The 26,570-nt window shown below is 35.1% G+C and overlaps 1 protein-coding gene across 3 annotated transcripts in view; it reads left to right on the forward strand.

The window, feature by feature from the left end:
* The window catches only part of RNF138 (ring finger protein 138), a 40,627-nt gene that overhangs the window by 9,791 nt on the left and 4,266 nt on the right, over window positions 1–26,570 (forward strand). For all 3 annotated transcript variants that reach the window (XM_036823207.1, XM_036823206.1, XM_036823205.1), the window contains 4 exons: window positions 10,491–10,656; window positions 12,432–12,547; window positions 24,380–24,436; window positions 25,273–25,384. In XM_036823207.1, coding sequence (XP_036679102.1) covers window positions 10,491–10,656; window positions 12,432–12,547; window positions 24,380–24,436; window positions 25,273–25,384 — 451 coding nt within the window. The remainder of the gene's footprint in view (window positions 1–10,490; window positions 10,657–12,431; window positions 12,548–24,379; window positions 24,437–25,272; window positions 25,385–26,570) is intronic.

Here is a 26,570-nt window from a genome sequence, read left to right on the forward strand (position 1 = left end):
GGCTCCGGGGCCTCGCGGGGACGCCGGGGCGGCCAGCGGGCGGGGACCTGGGGCGCCGGGCGCCGGGCGGACGGGCGGGCGGCCCCACCTTCCGGTGCTCGCGCCGTGGCCCAGCGCGCAGCCCGAGCAGGATATTCGCTACGTTGAGCATTTTTTTTAAGCAGTATTCTGTTAGTTTAATACAGTTCATAATGGTGTCTAGAAGTCGCTTTAAAATGTTTCTTTAGTTGCTAGCAACATATGGCTATGTGCATTTTTCCATATTAAATTTTTATATACTAATTTATAATTTTACTGTTCAGAGTGTGTAGGTACATTTGTGATCATTTCTATGACTATGATTTAATAATAATCTATTGTAATTTATTACTTATTTTACATTATTTTCCTGTCAGTTGCTTTGTTTTTGGTATATTATTACATTTTCTTATACATTCAGGTTTAAGATACTTGATTCTCTTTAAAGTTATAATGCTATTCCTTTTTTTCTGCTTCTTGAATCTTTTAAAAAAATTGTCCATTTTTGGACTTACCTGGAATCTACTAAGATATATCATGTGTGCTTTTGAATCTTTATTAATTTGCCTATCTTATTTAGTTGACCTCAGTATTTCTTAGAGGGCATTCCTTTTCCATTCTTTTAAAAATCTTTTTAGTATATTTGAATTCTTAAAATAATTTGATTCTTTGGAATTCTTCACTTTCATTAATTACTTTTACTATTTTTAGCACAGTATAATATGACTTGTTAAATGTTTTTGGATATAGTATATATACTCAAACTTGCCACAAGTACCTGCATGCACACAATGCTGTAAGTCCCATCAGGGTAGGGATTTTCATCACTTTTGTTCCCTGATAGGTCCCGAGTTATGTAGTAAGTATTTAATACGTATTTATTAAGTGAATATGCATGAATATCCATATGAATATATGGATAAGTTAAACTATGAATATGCATGAATATCCATATGACTATATGGATAAGTTAAACTATTTATTTTGAGACCATTGTAGATTCACATGTAGTTGTAAAATAATACAGAAATTGTGTACCCTGGCCTAATTTCCTCTAATGGTAATGTTTTGTAAATAAAACCAGGATATCTTCCTTCTTAATAGAGTAAAGATAAAGAACATTTCCATCACCACAAAGATCCTTCACAGAGCTCATTTATAGGCACACCCACTTTCCTCTTGATCCCACCCTGTGCCTCCTTAACCCTTGGCAAGCACTAATGTTCACATGTTCTGTATTTCTTTTTTAGTTTTGATTTAGTTTTATTTATTTTTTATTTTTGGCTGCGTTGGGTCTTCGTTGCGGCACGCAGGATCTTCGTTGCGGCACGCAGGATCTCTCATTGCGGCATGTGGGTTTTCTCTCTTGTGGGGCGTGGGCTCTGTAGTTTGCGACACGAAGGCTCTCTAGTTGAGGTGCGTGGGCTCAGTAGTTGTGTCGCACGGGCTTAGTTGCCCCACAGCAAGTGGGATCTTAGTTCCCCGACCAGGGATCAAACCTGTGTCCCCTGCATTGAAAGGCGGATTTGTTACCACTGGACTGCCGAAGAAGTCCCATGTTCTCTATTTCCATAATTTTGACATTTCAAGAATCTTAAATATTGCACAATTGTGTAAATAACAGTAAAAAACCCGCTGAAATGTACACTTTAAACGGGTGAATGGGGTATGGTATGTGACTTATATCTCAGTAGAGCTGTTAGCAAAAAAAGAATGTTAAGTAATGTTATATAAATGGAATCAAATGGAATTTCTTTTTTCACTCAGCATAATTCTCTGGAGATTCAGGTTGTTGTGTGTTATCATTAGTTCCTTTTATTGGTGAATATGCATCCATACGTGGTATGGATGTACCACATTTTGGTTAAACATTCATTCACTGAAGGAAATCTGGAATAGCCAGTTTTTGACTATTACAGATAGAGCTGCTATAAATATTCATGTACAGGTTTTTGTGTGAACTTAAGCCTTCATTTCTCTAGGATAAATGCCCAAGAATGCAATTATTGGGTCATATGGTGGTTGCATGTTTTGTCTTTTAAGAAAATGCCAAGCTATTTTCCACAGTATCTATACCATTTTGTATTCCCACCAGCAGTGTATGAGTGATCCAGTTTCTTTGCATCCTCGCCAGTGTTTCATGTTGTCACTGTTTTATTTTTTGTTATTTTTTTTTATAAATTTATTTATTTATTTTTGGCTGCTTTGGGTTTTCATTGCTGTGCGTGGGCTTTCCCTAGTTGCGGCGAGTGGGAGCTACTTTTCGTTGGGGTGCATGGGGTTCTCATTGCTGTGGCTTCTCTTGTTGCGGAGCATGGGCTCTAGGCACATGGGCTTCAGTAATTGTGACATGTGGGCTCAGTAGTTGTGGCTCACGGGCTCTAGAGCACAGGCTCAGTAGTTGTGGCACACGGGCTTAGTTGCTCCACAGCGTGTGGGATCTTCCCAGACCAGGACTCCAACCCATGTCTCCTGCATTGGCAGGCAGATTCTTTTTTTTTGGCAGGCAGATTCTTAACCACTGCGCCACCAGGGAAGTCCCTGTCATTGTTTTAAATTTTAAGCCATTTCAATATGTGTAGTGATACCTCCTGATTTTAATTTGTATTTTACTAATGGCTAATGATGTTGAACATCTTTTCATGTGCCTGTTTACTACCTGTATATCTTAGGTTAAAATCATGTCTCTTCAGTGTCTTTTGCCTATGTTTTAATTGGGTCATTTGCTTTCTAACTTTTGAGCTTTGAGACTTCTTTATGTATTCCAGATACTACTCCTTTGTTAGATATATGATTCACAAATATTTTTTTCCAGCCTTTGGATTGTCTTTTTATCTACTTAACAATCTTTTATCCAGCATACATTTCAAATTTTTATGAAGTCCACTTTGTCAGTTTTTCCTTTTATGGAATGTGTTTTTAACATTAAGTCTAAGAACTCTGTGTAGCTCTGTATTGTGAATATTTTCTTTTTTTTTCTCAAAGTTTTATAGTTTAATGTTTCACATTTAACTCTGCATATTGGTTTCCTAGGGCCACTGTAACATTACCACAAACTTGGTGGCTTAAAACAACATAAATTAATTTTTTCACAGTTATAGAGGCTAGAAGTTTGAAATCAGTTTCAGTGGGCCAAAATCAAGGTGTTGGCAGGGCCTCGAGGAGCTGGGGGCACATCACTCCAGTCTTTGCCTCCATCTCAATATGGCTTCTCCTGTGTGTTTGTGTCAGATCTCCCTTTGCCTCTCTTATAAAGACACTTGTGGTGACATTTAAGACCCACCTGGATAATCCCAGCTAATTTCCTCATCCCCAAATCTTTAACAATAATCAGATCTGTTACAGTATAAGGTGATATTAACTTGTTCTGGGAATTAGGAAGTGAATGTATCTTTGGATGGCCATTACCCAGTTTACTATAGTCTATGATCTGTTTTGAGTTAATTTTTATATAAAGGGGCAGACTTCAATGGGGTTCATTTTTTTTGCCTATGGATTTCCAGTTGCTCCAGCATCATTTATTAAAAAGTCTATCCATCCTCCATTAAATTGCTTTTGCACCTTTGTAAATCATTTTTGCTTTCTAAGATATATTTTTGCCAGTCTTCAAGAAGTAGTTTTAGTATCTATTTAAAGGATAGCTGTGCTTAGTTGCTAAGATTTGACTTAGGATTTTTTTTTTTCTTTTTTTGACCGCGCCACATGGTTTGCGGGATCTCAGTTCCCTGACCAGGGATTTAACGCAGGCCACAGTAGTCAAAGCCTGGAATCCTAACCACTAGGCCACCAGGGAACTCCCTCAAATTTCCTTATACCTGTTGTCACTCCTTGCATCGTCCTCTGCCCCATAATTCCCCGGTATGTATATCGCTATTGATTTCTTTGGTATCCTTTCAGACATTTTATGTATACATACGCAGATATGATACTGCTTACAGTATTTGCTTACAGTATTGCTTACAGTATTGCTTAGGGAATATAAAACATAAATAAAGCTAAAATATTCTTTAACAGTTATTGTAATGAGTAGTGTGTATTTTTTTCAGGCTAAGTTAAAACTTTTAAACGTGAATGCATCTGTAACCTATATAGAGTATTCTTTTGGATGTGTACATTTGAGTGTTGTGCCCAACCCTGTTTTTCCCATGAGCTCTGTGGTTTTTATTGGATGATTTTGCATAGTGCAGTGACTTCTAGGAATGTGTGTGACACTTTACAGCAGAACTGAGTCTTTCAGAGAGCTTTTCTGAGTCCTTATATTTCTATGTCAGCTAAAAGAACGCTGGTATAGAAATATTAGTATCAGACCATTTAATTCAGATAGCATTACAAGAAAGAAAGTCATTTCATGTGGATAAAAGGAATAATCATGAACTTTTTTGCAGCTACCAGCATAACTTTAGATGAAAACTGACAGAATTGTTGGGAGGAATTGACCCACAGTTTTTGTCCTTTCAGAAGGAACTAATTTTCACTGAAAATCACATAATGAAGAACACCTTCAAAATAGGAAGAGAATTTGGATGTTGAAAGCATATGATCATTTCAATAGATGCTAAAAGCATTTAATAGAGTTGAGCATTTCATTATAAAATGAAATTAGGAATAGGATGGAACTTACTTTTATTCTAATTAAAGGTAGCGTCCCTAAAATCTATAGTAAATGTACTGAATAGTAGACCCTATGTGCTTTTCTAGTCAAGAACTAGACAAGGATATTTGTATCCCCCCTACCATTTAACATTGTATTTCAGGCTTTAGGCAATTCAATGAGAAAAGAAGAAATAAGATATACAAAGATGGAAAAAGAAGAGATAAAATTGTCATAATTTGTAGGTGATAAAACTACATCTAAAACCTAAGAGAAACAACTAACAAATGATTAGAACTAATAAGAATGTACAGAGAGGTTTCTGGACATAAAAACAACAGACAAAAATCAATAACATTTTTTTATACCAACAGTAATCAGATAAAAAATTAATAGAAAAAATCCTATTTATAATGCAACAAAAACTATAAATAGTTTATAAATAATTAGACTATTTATTATAATCCAGTAAAAATGTCAAGACTTCTGTAGGGAAAGTTGAAAAACTACTGAAAAGCATAAGAAATCTGAATAGGTGGAGAGACGTGACATGTTTATGGGTAGCACCATTCAATAAAATTAAGATGCCAGTTCTCCCTCAGATGATTCTAAAAAAGCTAATGCAATTCCAATAAAGTCTCAACATTATTGTTTTGGTAGAACTTGAAAAACTGATTAAAAAGTCGTAATGATGTGTTAATTACCATGAATAACTGAGAAAATTTGGAAAAAGTAGAACATAGAGATAGAACCAACCCTGCTAGTTACCATGACGTAGTATTATGAAGTTATAGTAATTAAAATGGTATGGTATTAATTCAGCAGTAGATAAATGATCAGTAGGACATATACTAGAGAGCCCAGAAATAGTTCCATACATGTATTAGAACTTTGATAGATATGACATGGCAAATCAATGGGGAGAAGATGGCTTATCCAGTAGAATGGTATTTGGATAATGGCTTTGCATATGAAATCTCTATTATTTACTATACATAAAGGTATTTTTTAGGTGAATTAAAAACTTAAATGTGATGAGCAAAACTTAAACTTCTTAGAAGGCAATGTAGGGAAATATCCCTGATCTTGAGAAGGGGAAGGCTTAAGACTATGTGCACAAACTGTAATTTTAGGAAAAGGTGATGAATTTAGACTATATTAAAAATTAAAAATTTTCCATATCAAAAGACCACAAACAAGGTTAGAGACAAGTGATAACAGACTCAACAGTGATAACATTCTGTTGTTATACAAGATTATATCAGAACGGATTGGTTTATACGTGTTTTTTTCCCCTGTACATTGATGTTTTGAGCCATTAGCAAATGGTTACATTAGCTGAAGAGAAGTACACTAAAACTCAGTTGAATATAACAAGCCACAGAATTGTACACTACTGTATGAAATGCACAACCTACATTTTTTCCTTGGTTCGGTTTGGCCATGAGAGCTCTCTGGAATTTATCAGCTTTAATCACTCCTTTCTAACCCCTCACCTCTTTTTTTTAAGCTTTAGAGTAAAGTGTTTATTAAGAACTTAAATGTCTTTTAAAATGTGTTAGTATTTTTATTAGGATTGTTTGGGTTTTTGTTAGTCCTCTGGTCACAGTGTTCTACGGGTAGTTAGTCTACCCCAACCATTTTTTCCCCACAAGCCCTGTAAGTTTTAGTGTGCGGTTTTGCAGAATGTGTCGTTTCTCAGTATTGTATTTATTGCATTATCAGAAATGCCTAGGGTTCAAAAAGCAAATAGTTTAGTATCCAGAAGATGAAATTCTAGGTTATAAGTCACTTTCCCTCAGAACTTTGAACACATCATTCTGTTGTTTTGTCATCTGTTTGTTATTGCTGATGAGTTTGATGCTAATCTGATTCTCTTTCCTTAGTACGTGATCTGTTTTTTATTCCCTCTCTGGAAGCTATTAGAAGTTGAAAAAAATAATTATTTAAGATTTTCTAGTGATCCGGATGAAGATCTTTCAGAAATTCATTGTACTGGTCATTTGGTTGTCTCTTATTTTGCAGATGTATTTTTTTAGCTCTGGAAATTTTCTAGCAATTTTTTTTTTTTTTGGTTTGTTTTTAAGCCCAGTTAGAAGATTAATTTAGCTATTTTTATAACAGTTTAAACATATTTACCCTTGTTTTTACTCCTAATTGAAAAAATTTAAGTGTAGTATTCATAACAGAAAAGTGCCCCATCATAAAAGTCAGCTCAGTGAATTTTTTTCAAACTGAGCACACCTGTGTGTTCAACACCCATATCAAGCAACAGAACTCCAGAACTCCATTACCAGCATTTCAGAAACTCCTCACTTCTCCGAGGAGTGTATCCCACTTCTTCCAGGACACCACTATTTTGACTTTCAACAGTATAGTTTTACCTACTCTTTGATCTTTATAAAAATAGAATCATGCAGCTTGTAGTCTTTTGCATTTGGCTTCCAAAGCTCAACATTATACATCCAAATTCATTCTTATTACGGTTTACTATAGTTTTAATTTTGTGGATATGCTGTAATTGTTTATGCATTTTTCTGTTGATGGACATTTGTATGGTTTTCAGCTTTTGGCTATTACAAATAGTGTGGCAATGAACTTTATGGGAAATTTCTTATGATGAGGTATGCAAGTCAGTTGGGTATACTTTGGAGTGGAATTACTGGGCTATATTAGCTACTGCCAAATGGTTGTATTAATTTTCAAAATGGTGGTATCAGTTTACACTTTTATAGCATTGAATGCAAGTTTAGGTTGGTTTCACATCCTCCTCAACACTTGGTATTTTCCACCTTTTTCATTTTGGTCATTCTGATAGGTATGTAGTGTTATCATATACTATTTTAGGTATTGAATAAGTGGGCTTTGAAATTTTGGTTTATCCACTCCCCCTAAATACAGCTTATGTTTGTACACCCAGGTTTCAAAAAATCTTTTAACATTTTCTGTTTATATTTTACTTGTAATTGTTAAATTAGCCAGCATTTTGACTAATTTACCTGCTAATAGTTACTAACCTGCTTCATTTCGTTCACTCAAGCTCCATCAATTTTATGCATGGTTATCTCTGTATAATGAATTTTGTTGGTGTGAACTTTGTTGACAGTTTCAATTTTTATTTAAAGAGGAAGGTTTAGCTTAATGGTTTGGTGATAGTTTTACCTTTATCTCTTTAATTACTGTTTTCTCTTTGGTAGTTTATTAGACCTGGCTTCTATAACATTACTTACTCTTGGTTCTTCTGTTTCTTTGAACCTTCCTTTAATGTTTATATCTCTCTAGATTGTTTCTTTAGTGTTCTTTTTTTTTTTAATTTTTTAAAAATTTATTTTATTTATTTTTGGCTGTGTTGGGTCTTCATTGCTGCGCGTGGGCTTTCCTTGAGTTGTGGTGAGCAGGGGCTACTCTTCGTTGCGGTGCGCAGGCTTCTCATTGCAGTGGCTTCTCTTGTGGAGCACGGGCTCTAGGCGTGCGGACTTCAGTATTTGTGGCACTTGGGCTTAGTAGTTGTGGCTCGAGGGCTCTAGAGCACAGGCTCAGTAGTTGTGGCACGTGGGCTTAGTTGCTCCGTGGCCTGTGGGATCTTCCCGGACCAGGGCACAAACCCGTGTCCCCTGCACTGGCAGGCGGATTCTTAACCACTGTGCCACCAGGGAAGCCCTTTAGTGTTCTTCTTACCTTATCTGCTCTCCATATTCTTCCGCCCAATTTTCAGATCCATTTTTCCACTTGTTTACTGGATAACACGCATTGAGCTGTTTGTAGGTACTTTATTTTTTTAATACATTTATTGATTGATTGATTGATGGCTGTGTTGGGTCTTCGTTGCTGCGCTTGGGCTTTCCCTAGTTGCGGCGAGTGGGGGCCACTCCTTGTTGCGGTGCGCGGGCTTCTCATTGTGGCCCCGTTGCGGAGCACAGGCTCTAGGCGCGCAGGCTTCAGTAGTTGTGGCACATGGGCCTAGCTGCTCCTCGGCATGTGGGATCCTCCCGGACCAGGGCTCGAACCTGTGTCCCCTGCATTGGCAGGCGGATTCTTAACCACTCTGCCACCAGGGAAGCCCTGTAGGTACTTTAAACTTGCGTTTTTCTGTCAAACCAACTCTTCCAATATTTCTCAATTTGGTTAATACAGTCACCTTTTACTCAGTCTTCTAAATTAGAAATGCTTTTCTTTCTCATTCTCTCACAAGTAATTGTCAAAAAATTATATTCTATTTTTTAACCTAGGATGCCCCCTTCATACACAATCATAGACATTGAGAACTATGTCTCTAAAATAGAGATCCTCTGTCCCTCCTTCCTACTCCTGCCTTAATGTAGACCGTATCATGATCTAGACTATTGTTCCAGTTAGTCTTGTGGGGTTTTTTGTCTGACTCTCCCTTTCATTTTATTTTCCTTTTCACAGTCCCTCTGAGTAAAGAATGCAAACACTGAGTGAAACAAAGAAGTTAAATTAAAAATGTATTACTCAAAATTTAGAAAACATATAAACAGAATTTCAGTTTTTAATTTAAACAATTAAACTTAAAAATGATGGTTTTTGTAACTTTGTGGTATTTATACTTGTGAAGTTATTAAAGCTCAAAATGACATTCAGAGTTTTGGGACACCCTCGCTAAGGATTTTGTTAAGTATTGACAAATTGTTATTCAGAAATGTAGAGCACTCATTTCTTTATGTCTCCTTTAACACTGGATATTATTATTATTTTTTAAAACTAGTTTTTTGACAACTGAAAAAAAGTTTCTGTCTTGTTTACTTTGCATTTCTTTGACTCCTGGTTATGATGAATATTTTCCATGTTTTAAAGTATTGGTGAGCACTTCTAATGCTACCTTAGTGATATTAGCTACTATTTATCAAACACTTTCCTGACTCAAAAATAACTGTAATGAACATTTTATTACATTACCTATCTTAATCCTCTGAACAACCCTATCAAGTGTAGATGCTTATTGTATGTGTGAGGAAACTGATTTTAAAGAAGAGTGACTTGTTCAGTGCTACATGGTTAGTAAATTCAGTGTGATCTGTTATCACACTATTACCTCGCAACTTTTTTGTTAGTATAGATGTGGAAGATTAGTATATTTGTATTTATAGGGGGTTGAATTAAATGTATAATTATTCTAGAGCCCAGGTACAGATGGCTGTGATTTTTAATCTGGTTTTTCTAAAAGCAAGATGATCAAGTTTCATATTTGTTTGGGTTAGGGGAGAAGATTTTGGTGAGTTTGGTTGCAATAAGAATGTCGATGATAGATATTTAGAGCTGGAAGGATTCTTAAGTATTTCTCAAATTATGTTCCATTGCACACTGTTGTGGGAATTTTCATATATCCCGATCACAGAAGTTTGGGCAACACTTGGTTTCCTTAGCAGAGAAACCTTAATAACTTTGAATAATTCTTGAATTTCTGAAATCAGTTTCTGTAGGAGGCCTATTCATATCTTGTAGAACAACATCTTGAAGTACATCAGTTTGAGACAAAGCTGATGTGTGGTCCATTCTCTCATTTTGTAAGGGGAGGAAATGGAGATCCATTGTGGTTAAGTGTGTTGCCTGAAAATCACACAGCTGCTAAATAAACAACACAGGATAGGATCCAGTCATTCCTTTTGTACATGCTTCCCTTGATAATGTTATATAATATTTATTTTTCCTGTATTATGTTAAAAGTAGTTTCTTTTGTATTCCCATCTAGTCCAGACATTAATCTTACACTGAGAAATTCATGTACAGTTTTTTTAAATTCTAGATTTATGTACATACAAATAGCCTAGCATGATTATATACCCATAACTGCTGTGTTTAATCATTGAAATGAAAAGAGTACTTTTTTCTGTAGTTAATGTGTCACAAATGTTTGGTTTAGTTTCTGTAGAAAATGTTTCCTGACTGCAATGAGAGAAAGCGGAATACATTGTCCCCTGTGTCGTGGAAATGTGACTAGAAGAGAGAGAGCATGTCCTGAACGGGCCTTAGACCTTGAAAATATCATGAGGAGGTTTTCTGGTAGCTGCAGATGCTGTGCAAAACAGGTAGAGTAAATGTGACATAGTTCTTTGGAAGTCAAGTTTCTACTCTGAAATTTCTGTTTGACTTGTCTTGGTGGGTACTGTTTTGAAGAGAAATTATTTAGGTTGGGAATTGGGTAGAAAAGGCCAGAAAAGCTGTGGCTATAGATCTTACTAGATTATAAACTTACTGAGAACAGAGACCGAAAGATAGATACAGTCTCTGAATTTGCCATAATTTTTAGCGTGGCATTTTTTTCAAAATAATCACTCATCAATTACCTGCTAAATGAACTGAATGAACAAACTGGCATTTAACTCATTGAAGCCCCATTCTGGTACAGACTCAGCCCTTGAATAGTTTTTCTGGTGGTAGTATCATTATTGCAACTTTGCAGGTAGAAATGGGCCAAATGGATTTATGTAGTCAAGGGGGAGCTCTCTAGCTGCCCGCTGTACTTGTATGTTTATGTATTTATCTTAAGAAATCACAAAATACTTGGCAGAAGACTTTGCTTTTTAAGGAACAGGTGGGAAAAATCAGGTATTGGCAAATAACTGGCATTAATTCTCCAATCTGGATTTTATTCTACCGTTTGGAGAGGGAATGAAATGGTGAGAGGTGGTTAGGCTTTGAGTATATTCGTTTATTATGGATTTATCACAGCCACTTTTTCAAACAGCTAATAAAGTCAGTGAGCAAAAAAACCTGTTGCTGTTTCATGCATTCACACAAGACATATCTGCTTTTCCATCTCTTTGAGGGAGGTGTTAACTGACAGGGCAATGAAGTGAAGCTGGAAAATACACTTGAGAGATTTCTGGCTCTGCTCCCCAGAGAGAAACTGAAAAATGTTCCAAGTGTTAACTTGGGAACTTAGTTTTTTAAAGCACTTTCTAACTCTGCCAAGTTGCAGTAGTTAAAGAAATAAAAAGATGCCCAGTGCTATGAGGCAACCTCTTAATACTTTTAAAATTATTTTTTGTCTATTAGTGGTATTTTTTTTTCAGGTGTAAAATTATTTGTTAATTTTTATGGTGAGTTTACGGACAGTTGGACTCATCTCCATTGTCCCTGCATCTAATGGACAGAAACTTACTGCTTATTTTCAGCTCCTACTTAAGAATTAAATCATTTACTTAAAAAAAAAACCAAAGGCCTCTAGTTTAAATGGAATATTTAGTTATCTATTTCTGCCTCGTTTTTTTCCTTCTTGTTGGCAATATCTCAAGTCTTATGAGTTCATTTTTATATTAAAAGTCACATTACATTAAAAATTTTTTTAAATTTATTTTTTATTATGGTAAAATATAACGTAAAACGTACCTTTTTTTTTAGTTTTATTTTTTTTTATAAGTGAAAGATTGTGGTAAACTTTTTTTATACAATAAATGTCCATTTGGTAAGAAAACATATGTATATGATATATATATCATATATATAATATATATACACACACACAATCTGTACGAGGCATCAAATGAACAATTAGAGTGCAGTATTATGAATGGTAAGGTAGAAAACATACCATTTTTAAGTGTATAATACAGTGGTATTAAGTACATTCATAACATTGTATAACAATCACCACTATCTATTTCCAGAATTTTTTCATCATCCCAAACAGAAACCCTGTACCTGTTAAATTGTAACTTGCTGTTCCCACCCCACACCGGCCCGACCCCTCTAGTGACCTGTGTTCTACTTTATCTCTGAATTCTGTTCTACCTCATGTAAATGGAATCATGTTATATTTGTTCTTTTGAAAGTCACATTACATTTAATCAATAATTTACAGATTAAATTCTATCGCATGAGACATCATTACAAATCTTGTAAGAAGTACCAAGATGAATATGGTGTTTCTTCTGTCATTCCAAACTTTCAGATCTCTCAAGATTCAGTAGGGAACAGGTAAGCAATATTTATTCTTACAGTTTTTATTTTTATAGTTAAAATGGAAATTTTTCAGAGACTATATAAAGTGTTTTCTGTTTTGTTTGTGTTTGTTTTTGTGTGTGTGTGGGTGTTTGTGTTTTTAAAGTAAATTGCCTTTGTCCTCGTAAGTTTGTTTGACGCATGTAAAATGACATCTGGGAGATTGACTTTATGCTAGACTTAAGCTTATGTGAAAATCATTCTAAGAAACTTCACATGTCTGAATAAAAAGTAGATCTGTGAATTGAACGTATTTTCTTTTGCAACTGAAATTACTTGAAAGCTAGAGAAAATCCCTTTCAGTAATGTATTTGCAAACTAGGATCCTTTTACTCTCTAAGAATAGAATTGTTTGAAATTTTTATTTTGATAAAATGTCATGTAAAAGTGAGGTTTGGTACGATTAAATTTGTAGTTCTATTTTAGTCTCAATTCTTTTAAAGCTAGGTTTTGGCTTGATTTGTATCTTATTGGCTCAGGTTTATGTACATTAAACATTTTTATGAAATGTATTTTATGCATAAGAATGGCCAGAATGCACATGTGTGGCTTAAAAAATAGTGACAAAACAAATACCCAGTTGCCCACTAAGTCGGGTCAAAAATTATAACATTTTTCAGGACCTTATTTTTTTTTAATAAATTTATTTTATTAATTATTTTTGGCTGTGTTGGGTCTTCGTTGCTGCATGCAGGCTTTCTCTAGTTGCGGCGAGCGGGGGCTACTCTTCGTTGCAGTGCGCAGGGTTCTCATTGCGGTGGCTTCTCTCATTGTGGAGCATGGGCTCTAGGGGCGTGGGCTTCAGTAGTTGTGGCACGCGGGCTCAGTAGTTGTGGTTCACAGGCTCTAGAGCACAGGCTCAGTAGTTGTGGCGCACAGGCTTAGTTGCTCTGCGGCCTGTGGGATCTTCCCAGACCAGGGATCAAACCCATGTCCCCTGCATTGTCAGGCGGATTCTCAACCACTGTACCACCAGGGAAGCCCCTTTCAGGACCTTAGATCTCCTTGTGAGCCCATGCCCATTTGAACCCCATACTCCCAGAGGTAACCACTATCCTCTTTTTTGGGTTGTTCATTCTTTTGCTTTTCTTTATAGTATTACCACCCACGCATGTATCTCTAAACAATGAAGTGCTTAATTTTTAAAAACTCAGTAGCAAACACACACAATTGTGTAAAGAAAGGCAGTATTGACATTATAGAAAGACTCCCAGGAGGCGATAGGTTAAGCAGAGTCTTTAAGATTTTATTTTAGTAGCATTTCATTTCACAGGTTGCTAATTTGCAGTAATTTAACCACTCTTAGAAGCACTCATACTGTAGTAAGGCTTCTTCTCAACTCCTTAGTTGAAACTGTTGTGGTAAAGGTCTTCAGTGATTTTCTGATTGCCTGCTTTTTTAGGTTCTCGTTTTACTTGACTCAGTGTCATTGGATGAAATTGGTCACTCTTATTTTGTGATTTTTTAAAAATCCCCTTAGGTTCATCCCTTTCGGTTTTTTATTTCTGTACTTCTGCTGTTTTGAAATTACTCAACAATTTGTTATTAACCCAGTAGATTATTCTTAAGTGCAGGGATGGTGTTTATCTTGTTCAACAATGTCTCTAGTTCTTAGCGAAGTTCCTAGTATATATGATTTGGGCAGTCACTGCTTGTTAAATGACTCAGTTTTCTTCTCATGAGACATGCCTTCTTCCCTCTTACCCCCCATATCTAATTGGTCATAGGTACTATTGATTTCTAATAGCAGTATTCCTCATCTGTTCTTTTCTTCTGCCCCTGTTGTCACTTCCCTAGCTCAAGTCCCCATCATCTCTCACTTGAACTGTTGCAGTATTCTTTTAGTTGGTGATCCTCCTTTAATCTGTCCTGTATACGATTGCCAAAGTGATATTTCAGAAGTGCAACTCTGACCTCTTTCTCCTTGTCCTTGTACCTTCTCTTCTGTACCTTGTCAGTGACTTTCTGTGGCCCCATAGCTGTGTTTCTCCTCCTGGGTTCCACAGGCCAGTAAGGGCTCTGTGAACTGCTTAAACTTCCAATTTTTTGTGTGTACTATGTGTGCATTTTTCTGGAGAGAGAATGTCAAGATTCTCAAGGGGTTCCATGATCTAATTCAACAACTAGCTTAATAAGACAAAATCCCTTATTCTAAAGCCCTTTCTGATCTGGCACTTACCTTTCCATTTAGCCTTTGTCTTTCTTGGCTACCCATATTGCATAATATGCCTTAGCCATGTTGAATTATTCCCACTGTATCCTTGCCATCCTTGAGAAGCAATATAACTTAGTCATTAAACATGAAGGCTTGGAGCCAGACTGCCTGGGTACCAGGCTCTGTCCTTTACTATTTGTATGACTTTGGCAAGAAACTGTACCTCAGTTTTCTCATCTGTTTAAAAAGGTAGTGGTGATACTATTAAACACCTCATTGGTGGGAGTCAATAAGTAGGTTAATACAAGTAAAACATATTGAATAGTACCTTACTTGGTGAATGTTCGGGGGTTTTTTGTTTGTTTTTTTGGTTTTTATTTTTTCGGCTGTGCAGCGCAGCTTGCGGAATGGAATCTTAGTTGCCTGACCAGGGACTGAGCCCGTACCCTTGGCAGTGAAAGCACGGAGTCCTAACCGCTGGACCGCCAGGGAATTTCCTAAATGTTTTTAATTATCATCATCATCACCATCACTCTCTCACCTCCATACTTTCCCCACCATTCTAACCCACACTTTGCCAGCCAGTGGACTTTTTCTTCTCTTTGAAGACTTAGACCAAGTGTTAGATACTCTGAAGTATTTCCTATTTACTTGTCTGTTTTTTTTTATCTAGTAGAATGGGCTTCCTAGTCTTATTCATGTTTATATCCTATGCAAAATTCTAGTTGCAATGGAAAAATTCAGTTTGTATGTGAATTTCTAGTAAGGAAATTGTTGAAGGAAGGAAAAGATTTTTTAAAAAATGGTAGGAAATATAAGAAGCCAGAGTGTATAGTCAGGGTCCTGGGAGGAAACAGATAATTATACTCAAATCAGATAATTTGAGGAGAATTTAGTGAAGGACTATTTTTTTATTTTTTAATTTTTTTGTGTGAAGTGACTATTTTTAAGGAGTAGAGTATTGGGTGCACTATGTAAGCAGGGTATAGGAAGTCACAAGGAATAGTCATGTACTCTGGGTCTACTGAAAGCAGGGGAGGGGAGAAAGTAGACAGAATTGGAGAAAGAAGGCTATGTGGAGAGGGCAGTTGGAGAGGGATGCAACCAGTCAAGGCAGTTTTGCTGGGAAGGAGTCTGAGAAATAGGTATCCTAACCTTCCTCTTGTTTCTTCCTCCAAATCTCCTGCTGGGCTGAACCCATTTGGGAAGCAGAGAAGGAAACCTGCTAATGCAGGTTAGTTTCTCAGTACAAAGAGCATGGTGAAAAATAGAGGAGAGAAGATCTAGAGGGGCAAAAAATATACCCAGCACATAGGATTTCAGTTAGTAGCCGAATATATTGTAATACTCTGTACACTGTGCTTCACAGCTTCCAAGTAGTACAAAGAAGAAAACATCCACTATGTTATTAATAGTATCTTTGATATTGTAGACATTCACAGAAAGATAGACAAGATGAAAAGGCAGAGGGCTATGTACCAGATGAAGGAACAAGATAAAACCCCAGAAAAACAACTAAATGAAGTGGAGATAGGCAACCTTCCAGAAAAAGAATTCAGAATAATGATAGTAAAGATGATCCAGGACCTCGGATAAAGAATGGAGGCAAATATCGAGAAGATGCAAGAAATGTTTAACAAAGATCTAGAAGAATTAAAGAACAAGCAGAGATGAACAGTACAATAACTGAAATGAAAAATACACTAGAAGGAATCAACAGCAGAATAACTGAGGCAGAAGAACAGATAAGTGACCTGGAAGACAGAATGGTGGAATTCACTTCTGCAGAACAGAATAAAGAAAAAAGAATGAAAAGAAATGAAGACAGCCTAAGAGACCTCTGGGACAACATTCACATTATAGGGGTCCCAGAAGGAGAAGAGAGAGAGAAAGGACCCGAGAAAATATTTGAAGAGATTATAGTCGAAAACTTCCCTAACATGGGAAAGGAAATAGCCACCCAAGTCCAGGAAGCGCAGAGAGTCCCATACAGGATAAACCCAAGGAGAAACACGCCGAGACACATAGTAATCAAATTGCCAAAAATTAAAGACAAAGAAAAATTATTGAAAGCAGCAAGGGAAAAACGACAAATAACATGAGGGAACTCCCATAAGGTTAACAGCTGATTTCTCAGCAGAAATTCTACAAGCCAGAAGGGAGTGGCATGATATACTTAAAGTGATGAAAGGGAAGAACCTACAACCAAGATTACCTGGCAAGGATCTCATTCAGATTTGATGGAGAAATCAAAAGCTTTACAGACAAGCAAAAGCTAAGAGAACTCAGCACCACCAAACCAGCTCTACAACAAATGCTAAAGGAACTTCTCTAAGTGGGAAACACAGGAGAAGAAAAGGACTTACAAAAACAAACCCAAAACAATTAAGAAAATGGTCATAGGAACATACATATCGATAATTACCTTAAACGTGAATGGATTAAATGCTCCAACCAAAAGACACAGGCTTGCTGAATGGACACAAGAACAAGACGCATATATATATATATGCTGTCTACAAGAGACCCACTTCAGACCTAGGGACACATACAGACTGAGAGTGAGGGGATGGAAAAAGATATTCCATGCAAATGGAAATCAAAAGAAAGCTGGAGTAGCAATACTCATATCAGATAAAATAGACTTTAAAATAAAGAATGTTACAAGAGACAAGGAAGGACACTACATAATGATCAAGGGATCAATCCAAGAAGAAGGTATAACAATTATAAATATATATGCACCCAATATAGGAGCACCTCAATACATAAGGCAACTGCTAACAGCTCTAAAAGAGGAAATCGACAGTAAGACAGTAATAGTGGGGGACTTTAACACCTCACTTACACCAATGGACAGATCTTCCAAACAGAAAATTAATAAGGAAACATAAGCTTTAAAGGACACAATAGACCAGATAGATTTAATTGATATTGATAGGACATTCCATCCAAAAACAGCAAGATTACGCTTTCTTCTCAAGTGCGCACGGAACATTCTCCAGGATAGATTACATCTTGGGTCACAAATCAAGCCTCAGTAAATTTAAGAAAATTGAAATCATATGAAGCATCTTTTCCGACAACAGTGCTATGAGATTAGAAATCAGTTACAGGGAAAAAAACGTAAAAAACACAAACATTTGGAGGTTAAACAATACGTTACTAAATAACCAAGAGATCCCTGAAGAAATCAAAGAGGAAATCAAAAAATACTTAGAAATAACGATCCAAAACCTATGGGATGCAGCAAAAGCAGTTCTAAGAGGGAAGTTTATAGCTATAGAAGTCTACCTCAAGAAACAAGAAAAATCTCAAGTAAACAATCTAACCTTACACCTAAAGGAACTAGAGAAAGAAGAACAAACAGAACCCAAAGTTAGCAGAAGGAAAGAAATCATAAAGATCAGAGCAGAAATAAATGAAATAGAAACAAAGAAAACAATAGCAAACATCAATAAAACTAAAAGCTGGTTCTTTGAGAAGATGAACAAAAGTGATAAACCATTAGCCAGACTCATCAAGAAAAAGAGGGAGAGGACTCAAATCAATAAAATCAGAAATGGAAAAGGAGAAGTTACAACAGACACCGCAGAAATACAAAGCATCCTGAGAGACTACAACAAGCAACTCTATGCCAATAAAATGGACAACCTGGAAGAACTGGATAAATTCTTAGAAAGGTATAACCTTCCAAGACTGAACCAGGAAGAAATAGAAAATATGAACAGACCAATCACAAGTAATGAAATTGAAACTGTGATTAAAAATCTTCCAACAAACAAAAGTCCAGGACCAGATGGTTTCACAGCTGAATTCTATCAAACATTTAAAGAAGAGCTGACACCCATCCTTCTCAAACTCTTCTAAAAAATTGCAGAGGAAGGAACACTCCCAAACTCATTGTATGAGGCCACCATCACCCTGATACCAAAACCAGACAAAGGTACTACAAAAAAAGAAAATTACAGACCAACATCACTGATATCACAGAAATTGAGACAGAGATGTAGAGAACAAAAAGTATGGACACCAAGGGGGGAAAGCCGGGGGTGATGGTGGTGGTGGTGTGATGAATTGGGAGATTGGGATTGACATGTATACACTGATGTGTATAAAATGGATGACTAATAAGAACCTGCTGTATAAAAAATAAATAAAAAAATAAAGGTTTTATTAAAAAAAGAGTCTGATATTGTAAACCAAATAGTTCTTAATGAGAAAGACAGCTTTTCCTGATAATAAAAGAGATTATACTGAAGTGCTTTGCCCATAGGTCCTCAAAAGAAGAAACTAACATAGTTAAAAAAAAATTTCAAAATAAACCCTTAGATCATTTAATCAATTCAGCATACATTTATTGTACCTTCTGAACTACTGGGCACACTACATGTTATTGAATATGCAGGGATGGGTAAAACAGACATAATCCCCCTTTCCATCTGTGTAAGCAGTATAACTTCCAGTCAAGTCATCCAAAATAAACCAACACTAGTTTGTCAGATCAGTCAGGGTAAAACTATTTACCATAAACTAATAAATGTTGGTGAATGTTTAACAAAATTATTGCATTCGTATGGGGTAGTTTCTTATAATAATTATGTAGCAGTGCTAGTTATTTTACTAACGCCATTTCTAGTTCATAACATAAAATTCTGATTTTAACATGTAGGACTGTATCTTTCTGTTTTCTTTAGCTACTAGAAAGGAGAGAGGGAGGATGCATGTAATCATTAGATACCAGCACACATTTCTGTTTTATTTTCCTTGGAAATTATTTGGTCTGCTTGCAGGCTTTTCCAACTCATCTTAACTCTTTGTAAACATTAATAACTGGATGTCAGTAAACCTGTAACAGTTTAGTCCAAATACAACTCTTCACAAAGACTGAAAGAATGAAATTTGCAGACAATCTTATGTTTCTAACAGATTTCTCTCCAAGGTGTTGAACATTTTCAGTGGCTAAGTAACTATTAAGGAATCTGGTACAAGTATTAGATAAAATGTCCTTTTCCTTATTTATAGGCATTCATGATATATTCTGGATAATAATTCTTTATTACATGCAATACAAATATATTTACATTTTTTCCAAAGAATTAAAAATTATTTTTTTGCTGTTTTCTGAAACGTGTAAACATAGAACTTGAGATTTTTCTTTGCATTTTAAAGACTGGAAATGAGGTACTCTAGTATTTTGAAAACTGCCTTAGGTAATACCATAATTTAATTTAGCATAAAATGGCATAGTCATGCATAAGTTTTTTGGGCTTTTTCTCACCCCTTTTTTTATTGTGGTAAGAATATTTAACATGATGTCTACTCTCTTAACAGATTTTTAAGTGTACAGTATAGTATTGTTATATACAGTATAGGCACAGTGTTGTACAGCAGATCTCTAGAACTTACCTTGCATAACTGAAATTTGTATGTGTTGATTAGAAACTCTCATTTCCCCGTCCTGTAGCTCCTGTTAGCCACCATTCTATTCTTGGCTTCTTTGAGTTTGACTATTTTAAATACCTCATATAAGTGGAATCATGCAGTATTTGTCCTGTGACTGGCTTGTTTAACTTAGCATAATGGCCTCAAGGTGTATTTATGTTGTCACAGTTGCAGGGCTTTCTTTTCTTTTAAAACGGAATAATATTCCATTGCATGTATATGCCACATTTTCTTTATCCATTCATATCTTTTTTTCTTTATCCATTCACAAGATTGTTTCTATATCTTGGCTATTGTGAATAGCGCTGCAGTGAACTTGGGAGTGCTGTTTCTTCAAGATTCTGATTTCACTTCTTTTTGATAAATACCCAGAAGTGGGATTGCTGGATCATATGGTAGTTCTACTTTTTATTTTTTTGAGGAACTTCACTATAACTGTTTTCCATAGCAACTGCACCATTTTGCATTCTCACCAACAGTGTACAAAGGTTCCAGTTTCTCAACATCCTCACCAACACTAGTTGTCTTTTGTTTTTTGATAATAGCTATCATAACAGCTATGAGGTGATATTTCATTGTGGTTTTGATTTGTATTTCCCTGATGATTAGTGGCGTTGAGAATCTTTTCATATACATGTTGGCCATTTGTATGTCATCTTTGGAGAAACGTCTATTCATATTTTTAGCCCATTCTGTAATTGGGTCATTAGTTTCTTTGCTGTTGAGTTGTAGGAGTTCCTTATGTATTTTGGAGATTAACCCTTTGTCAGAAACATGGTTTCCAGATACTTTCTCCCATTACATATGTTGCCTTTCACTCTTTTGTTTTCTTTGCTATGCAGAAGCTTTTCAGTTTAATGCAGTCCCACTTGTCTGTTTTGGCTTTTGTTGCCTGATTGCAAATATTTTTGATCAGTCTTTGGCTAGTCTTATCGTGTCTTTTGACATACATAAGTATTATATTTATATTTTTATATATATTTATTTTCTTTATTTTTTTTGCTTTTTGTGTCATGCTTGAGAAATCCTTTCCCACATCATAAAATTATGGAAGATATTTTCTTCTTTAACATTTTAAAGCTGTGCTTTTCACATTTATTTTGGATGTATAATGTGAGGTAGGAAAAATTTTCCCCAAGTGATAACCATTTGTCCCAGTACCATTCATTGAGGAGTCCATTCTTTCCCCACTGATTTATAACGCCATTTTGGTCCTACACATCTCTTCTGTTCTGTTGCTTCGTTTATTCCTCTAATACCATGTTATCTTAATTACTGTGGCTTTAACAATACGTCTTAATATCATGTAGGGAAAGTACTCCCTCTTGTTTTACCTAGAAAATTGTTTCTGTTATTCTTGGCCCTTTGCTATTCCATATGAATTTTAGGATCAGACTTTTGAGTTTCCCAAAAATTCCTGTAGAGATTTTGATCGGAAGCATTATAAAGGTTGAATTTATTGAAATCATAGATTAATTTGGAGAGAATTGACATCATATGATACTCATTTTTCCCACCCAGTTTCCCACCTGTTTATCTCTTCCATTAAAAAAAAAAATGCAGTAAAAGAAGTCCATTTAGAGCACACATAAATATGTTCTAGTATATCTTTTCCCAGTAAAACCTTATAGTTTTTGTTGCTGTACAAATGGATCTTTTTTCCTGTTTTATAATCTGAGTGGTTATTACTAGTGAGTAGGAATATTAAGGATTTTTATGTTAATCTTTCATTTAGCAACTTTGCTGATTTATTAGTTCTAATAGTTCTAAATAATTTACCTGTAGATTCTTTTGGATTTATTATGTAGAAAATCATTTGGTTTGTCAGTGCAATTTTGTCTCTTACTGCTTCATTTCGTACCTGATTTATTGCATTAACTAGGGCCTCTATCCAGTATTAAATAGAAGGCACCTTTTTTTTTCTTGATTTTAGTGGGAATGCATCTAAAATTTTATTGTTATGGATGGTGTTCACTACAGTTTTTTTAACATATTCTTTATCTGTTGTATGATGCTATCATCCTGAAGTTAAGATTTCTCCATTGAATGGTTCTTACTCAGATCAGAATCTTGTATGCAATTAAAAAAAAGTATACATCTGGCTTCATTCCCAGATACGCTGCTATCTAGAGTTTAGGGATTTGTACTTTTGAAAGCATTGTGGGTGATCAGAGGCTTTTTTGTTTTTGTTTCCATCATGGAGGTTGAATTTTAGTGAATGGTTTCTACATCAGATGAAATAAATGATCATATGTTTTTTAAATTGATAGTATGGTTGTCAGTAATAGATATTCTGTTGTTGAACTCATTCATGCATTTCTAGAATAAATGAGTAGGCTCCCAGTAATAGCCCAGGGCATGATACAGGATGATCAGGAAGGACTAGAATGATGATAACAATAATAATGGAAAATAGAGAATTGTAAATGTAGGTGGAAGGGAGAAAACATTTAAAAAGGGCATTAACTTTGATATTAAAATGCTTTAAATCAGGAGTTTTGTGATTGCATACCCGACCAGTGAAAATAATTGAGCATGTACTCCCAGTATGTGTGTGTTTATTTTAAAACTATGCATGTGTTTTATAGTACTAATACTTTACGCATAACACATGCAAAATTTAAGTGAGATAAAGATGAAAAAGTTACTTTAAAAATAAGTTTGCTTTATTTAATGGTATAAAATATTTTCATTCTTCAAGTTTTATTACTGTTTTTATTGAAAACAATATGGTTGACTATGATTTCTAAAATTTCTTAAAATCTTGGTTTAATACAGTGACAGTAATTTAAAGATTTGAATCTAAATTCACTTTACTTTGATACTTGGTCTTGATGACTATCATGGCTGAAAAGATACCTACAACACGCAATACAGATCCAAATGGAAGAGTATGTCATAGGTTGAGATTCCTATATTTTTCAGTCGCATTTGGTAAATATTAAAAGGGCTTTTGTTGAAATTTTCCATAGTCTCTAATGATGTTGTAGTTGGTCTTACAAACTGATCGGAAGTTTTTATATTTTATTAGGGCATGTTCAAAACCCAATGATTATATTTATTTGGAAGATTTAAAAACAGTTTAGAAAAAGCTGTTACCAACTTTAAATGTATAGATATGAGATTTTTTTAAAAATAGGTGACATACTGTTTTTGGTAAAGTCATAACATCCCTTTAACAAATGCACTCTCCGTAGTTTGAATTTATTTTGAAAAGCAGTTTTTAGTCTCCACACTGTTAAAATACCACCTTTACCTGCAGAGACAGATTAGTAACTGCTAAGAAGGTGCAAAATAGTGGTTTAATAGTCTTCTATTTGGGCAGGGAAGCTTTCTTGCAGAGAATATGTGTGGAGACACAACAGTATTTTCACAGAAGGGAAATGACTGTCTTTGGAGAACATCTGTTAGGTAGATGATATAGTATTGCTTGTCCTTTTGTAAAAGAAAAATGAAAAGTCAGTTTTCTAAGTTTCACAACAGTTTTTTTGTCCACTGCCTATCTCATTTTTATTTTAATGTTTCTGCTCTTGAAAGGCCTTGTTTTTATAAAATTGACTACATTGATGAAATTCTATAATTCATGACTGACAATCCTCATATGGAATGCCCACTTTTCTCTCAGGATTTCTCTGATACTGCGTATGACACATGACTCTGGCATGGGGTCCCAGTGAGGACATCAAGTTATTCTGTATATTAAATGTTGGAAAGCCTAGTTCCTTTTTGGAAAATATAAACATAATGAACATTCAAATATTTTTTCTTAACCTACTCCATTTTGGATGCTACAACCTTAAACTATATCCTAGTTACAAGTCAAGAAGTTCACAAATTCTTGATTCTGCCCCAGCATTCAGAAACTTACTAGTCCAGGTAGCGGTAGAGGAGTCTCTTAATTTGAAAGTCTAAAGGACCTGGGGAAATGTTCATGCTATGGATTTAAGACAATTCTGCAAAATACTATATTCTCTATACTTTTGTAACTATGCCTAAATTAATTTTTGAAGGACCTCATAAGCAGTCTTCTTATCAGAATTTATTTGAAAAGTAATTAATGCCATAATTATGTCATAGTTCAGAACTATTTGAAGTTCAGGCTTCTCAAACAAATTCAGACTGGTTGTCTTCATTAGCAGTTAATGAATCTGTGTTGTGCTTTATTACTTGAAGTATTAACTTTTCCCCCTCCCCGCATGCCTCTTAAGTAATAGGAGTGAAACATCCACATCTGATAACACAGAAACTTATCAAGACAATACAAGGTAAGCTTTTGAATTTCTATTATTTTAGTAAATAATACCTATCACTTTGTAATAGTGGATTTTTAAATTAAAAAATTTAAATTCAGTTAAATCATTAGACATAATGCATAAGTTAGCAGTTTAGAAATAAATGATGCAGTTGCTTTTACAGGTCACGTTAAATTAGAAGCGTGTAGCTCTCCTCTTTCACTGTGGTCAGGTTTCTTCCATGCATAATTTAGGCAGAGTTGTCAATATTGAACTGTCCCTTGCTGAAACTGAGATATTAAAACCCAGTGATGCATGATCCTCAAAATATTTTGAAATGTTGATCATTCTGATGGCTGATGCTTTTGTTTTTCACTTTTCCTATGAATTTTGTATGTTAGAGTCTTAGAACTAGGATAAATTAAAGATACACCATATGGATGTAAGTCTTTTAAAAGTTTTAATTTCCTAGATATGGTGTTTCCATACTGGGACACCATGGGATATTTAGAATTTATGGGGGACATACAGTGACATCTACTGGTTACAGGAATGACTAAATTAAGTTGTTTGAATCTAACTACTTAATAAATGGGACAGCTAGGTTTGTTATTATTTTTGTTTAGGCTTCTTGTAGAGGCAACATGAAAAACTTTCCTAGACACTAAGGGTACTGTAAACTGAGATTGTTTAGGAATATCTATTGTAGATTATTTATTGAAAACATAGTTTTTTAAAAATGAGAGAACCTTTGATTAGTCTATAATTATAACTTTTAAAGAAAGAAATAATTATTGGTCAAAAAATAGCTCATCATTTTTACGTTATGATTTCAAATTCAGTATGCTGCATTTAAAATTGTTTTATAGTTCTTCTGGGCATCCCACCTTTAAGTGTCCCTTGTGTCAAGAATCAAATTTTACCAGACAGCGTTTACTGGATCACTGTAATAGTAATCACCTATTTCAGATAGTTCCTGTGGTAAGTATGTATGTTTAAGACAGTCTTCTGTTTAAGGTATGCTGTCCCATTTATTTTACTTCATGTGTACAAGGGAAAGTGGTTACTTTAAATTTGGTGGGGCATTATCAGTAAGGTATATTTTGTCAACAAAGGATTGATGACTGTGAAGCGAAATGAGATATTTAAAATCCCAGTAACCAACTTATAAAAAGGCATATGCTTAATTGTGAGCGTAAAGTACGAGAATAGCCTGGAAAAGAGCAGAGTAAGGAAAGGTGAACTGAGGACTCACTACCAAGGAGTAGCATTGTAAATTGTATCCTTGCAGAATGTGGTATATGAGTGCATAGAGCAAGGAAGGAAAAGAATCATACTTTCTTTTTGATGCATACATATCTTTTTGATGCCATTTTGAGGGTGTGTATGAAAGTGGTGAGACCTTTTTTGATGACTGAAGGAGATAGAGCAGAGTGCAGGATTCCAACATAGTGTTAATGGTTCTACAACTCCACATTTGGAACATGAGTTTCAATTTCAACTGTATATCGAACAGGAGAAACTGAGCTGGAAGAGATACTTCCCATTTTGATATGTAAATATTTTCTTCAGAAATTAGAAGGAAAATGTATCAATAGATAAAATAAGGATTGTGGGTACATCTTAGCAATTTTACAAAAAGTTGTGGAAGAGTATGCCCCAGTATGCCCTTAAAGTCTCGTGTAGCGCCAAGGGAGATACCCCACCTACTTTGCTCATTAGGAGAGGGTCTGTTACTGTTAAGTCAACAGATACAGTGCCAAAGACGTCTCTAAGGAAGAATCTCATATTTAAGAGATTTCATTTGTTTTATATTGCATTAGTGAATTTTTGTTTCTGCATTATATTCAATATAGCACAAACTTTGGCTATAGTCCAGTTACTAAAGTTCTGTTTTGTTTCATTTCAGTCTGTAATCCATTCACTTTTTAAGATGTACTTACTTCATTTGAAACCTTAAGGATACAATTTAAAGCTTCCTTTACTTTCATCTTACTTATAAATGAAATTAAGCTAATAATAATAATTATATCACAGTTATTGTGTGGCTCTAATGAGATTACATACTGGTTATTGGTAATTATTATTACAGTTGGTTAAGGCTGGATATGGTGTTTCTGTTAAAACAGTAGAATAATGAGATTTAAGTAATAGAATATGTAAGATC

Source organism: Balaenoptera musculus, chromosome 14 (assembly GCF_009873245.2).
Source record: "Balaenoptera musculus isolate JJ_BM4_2016_0621 chromosome 14, mBalMus1.pri.v3, whole genome shotgun sequence".
In the NCBI taxonomy this organism is placed as follows: Eukaryota; Metazoa; Chordata; class Mammalia; order Artiodactyla; family Balaenopteridae; genus Balaenoptera; species Balaenoptera musculus.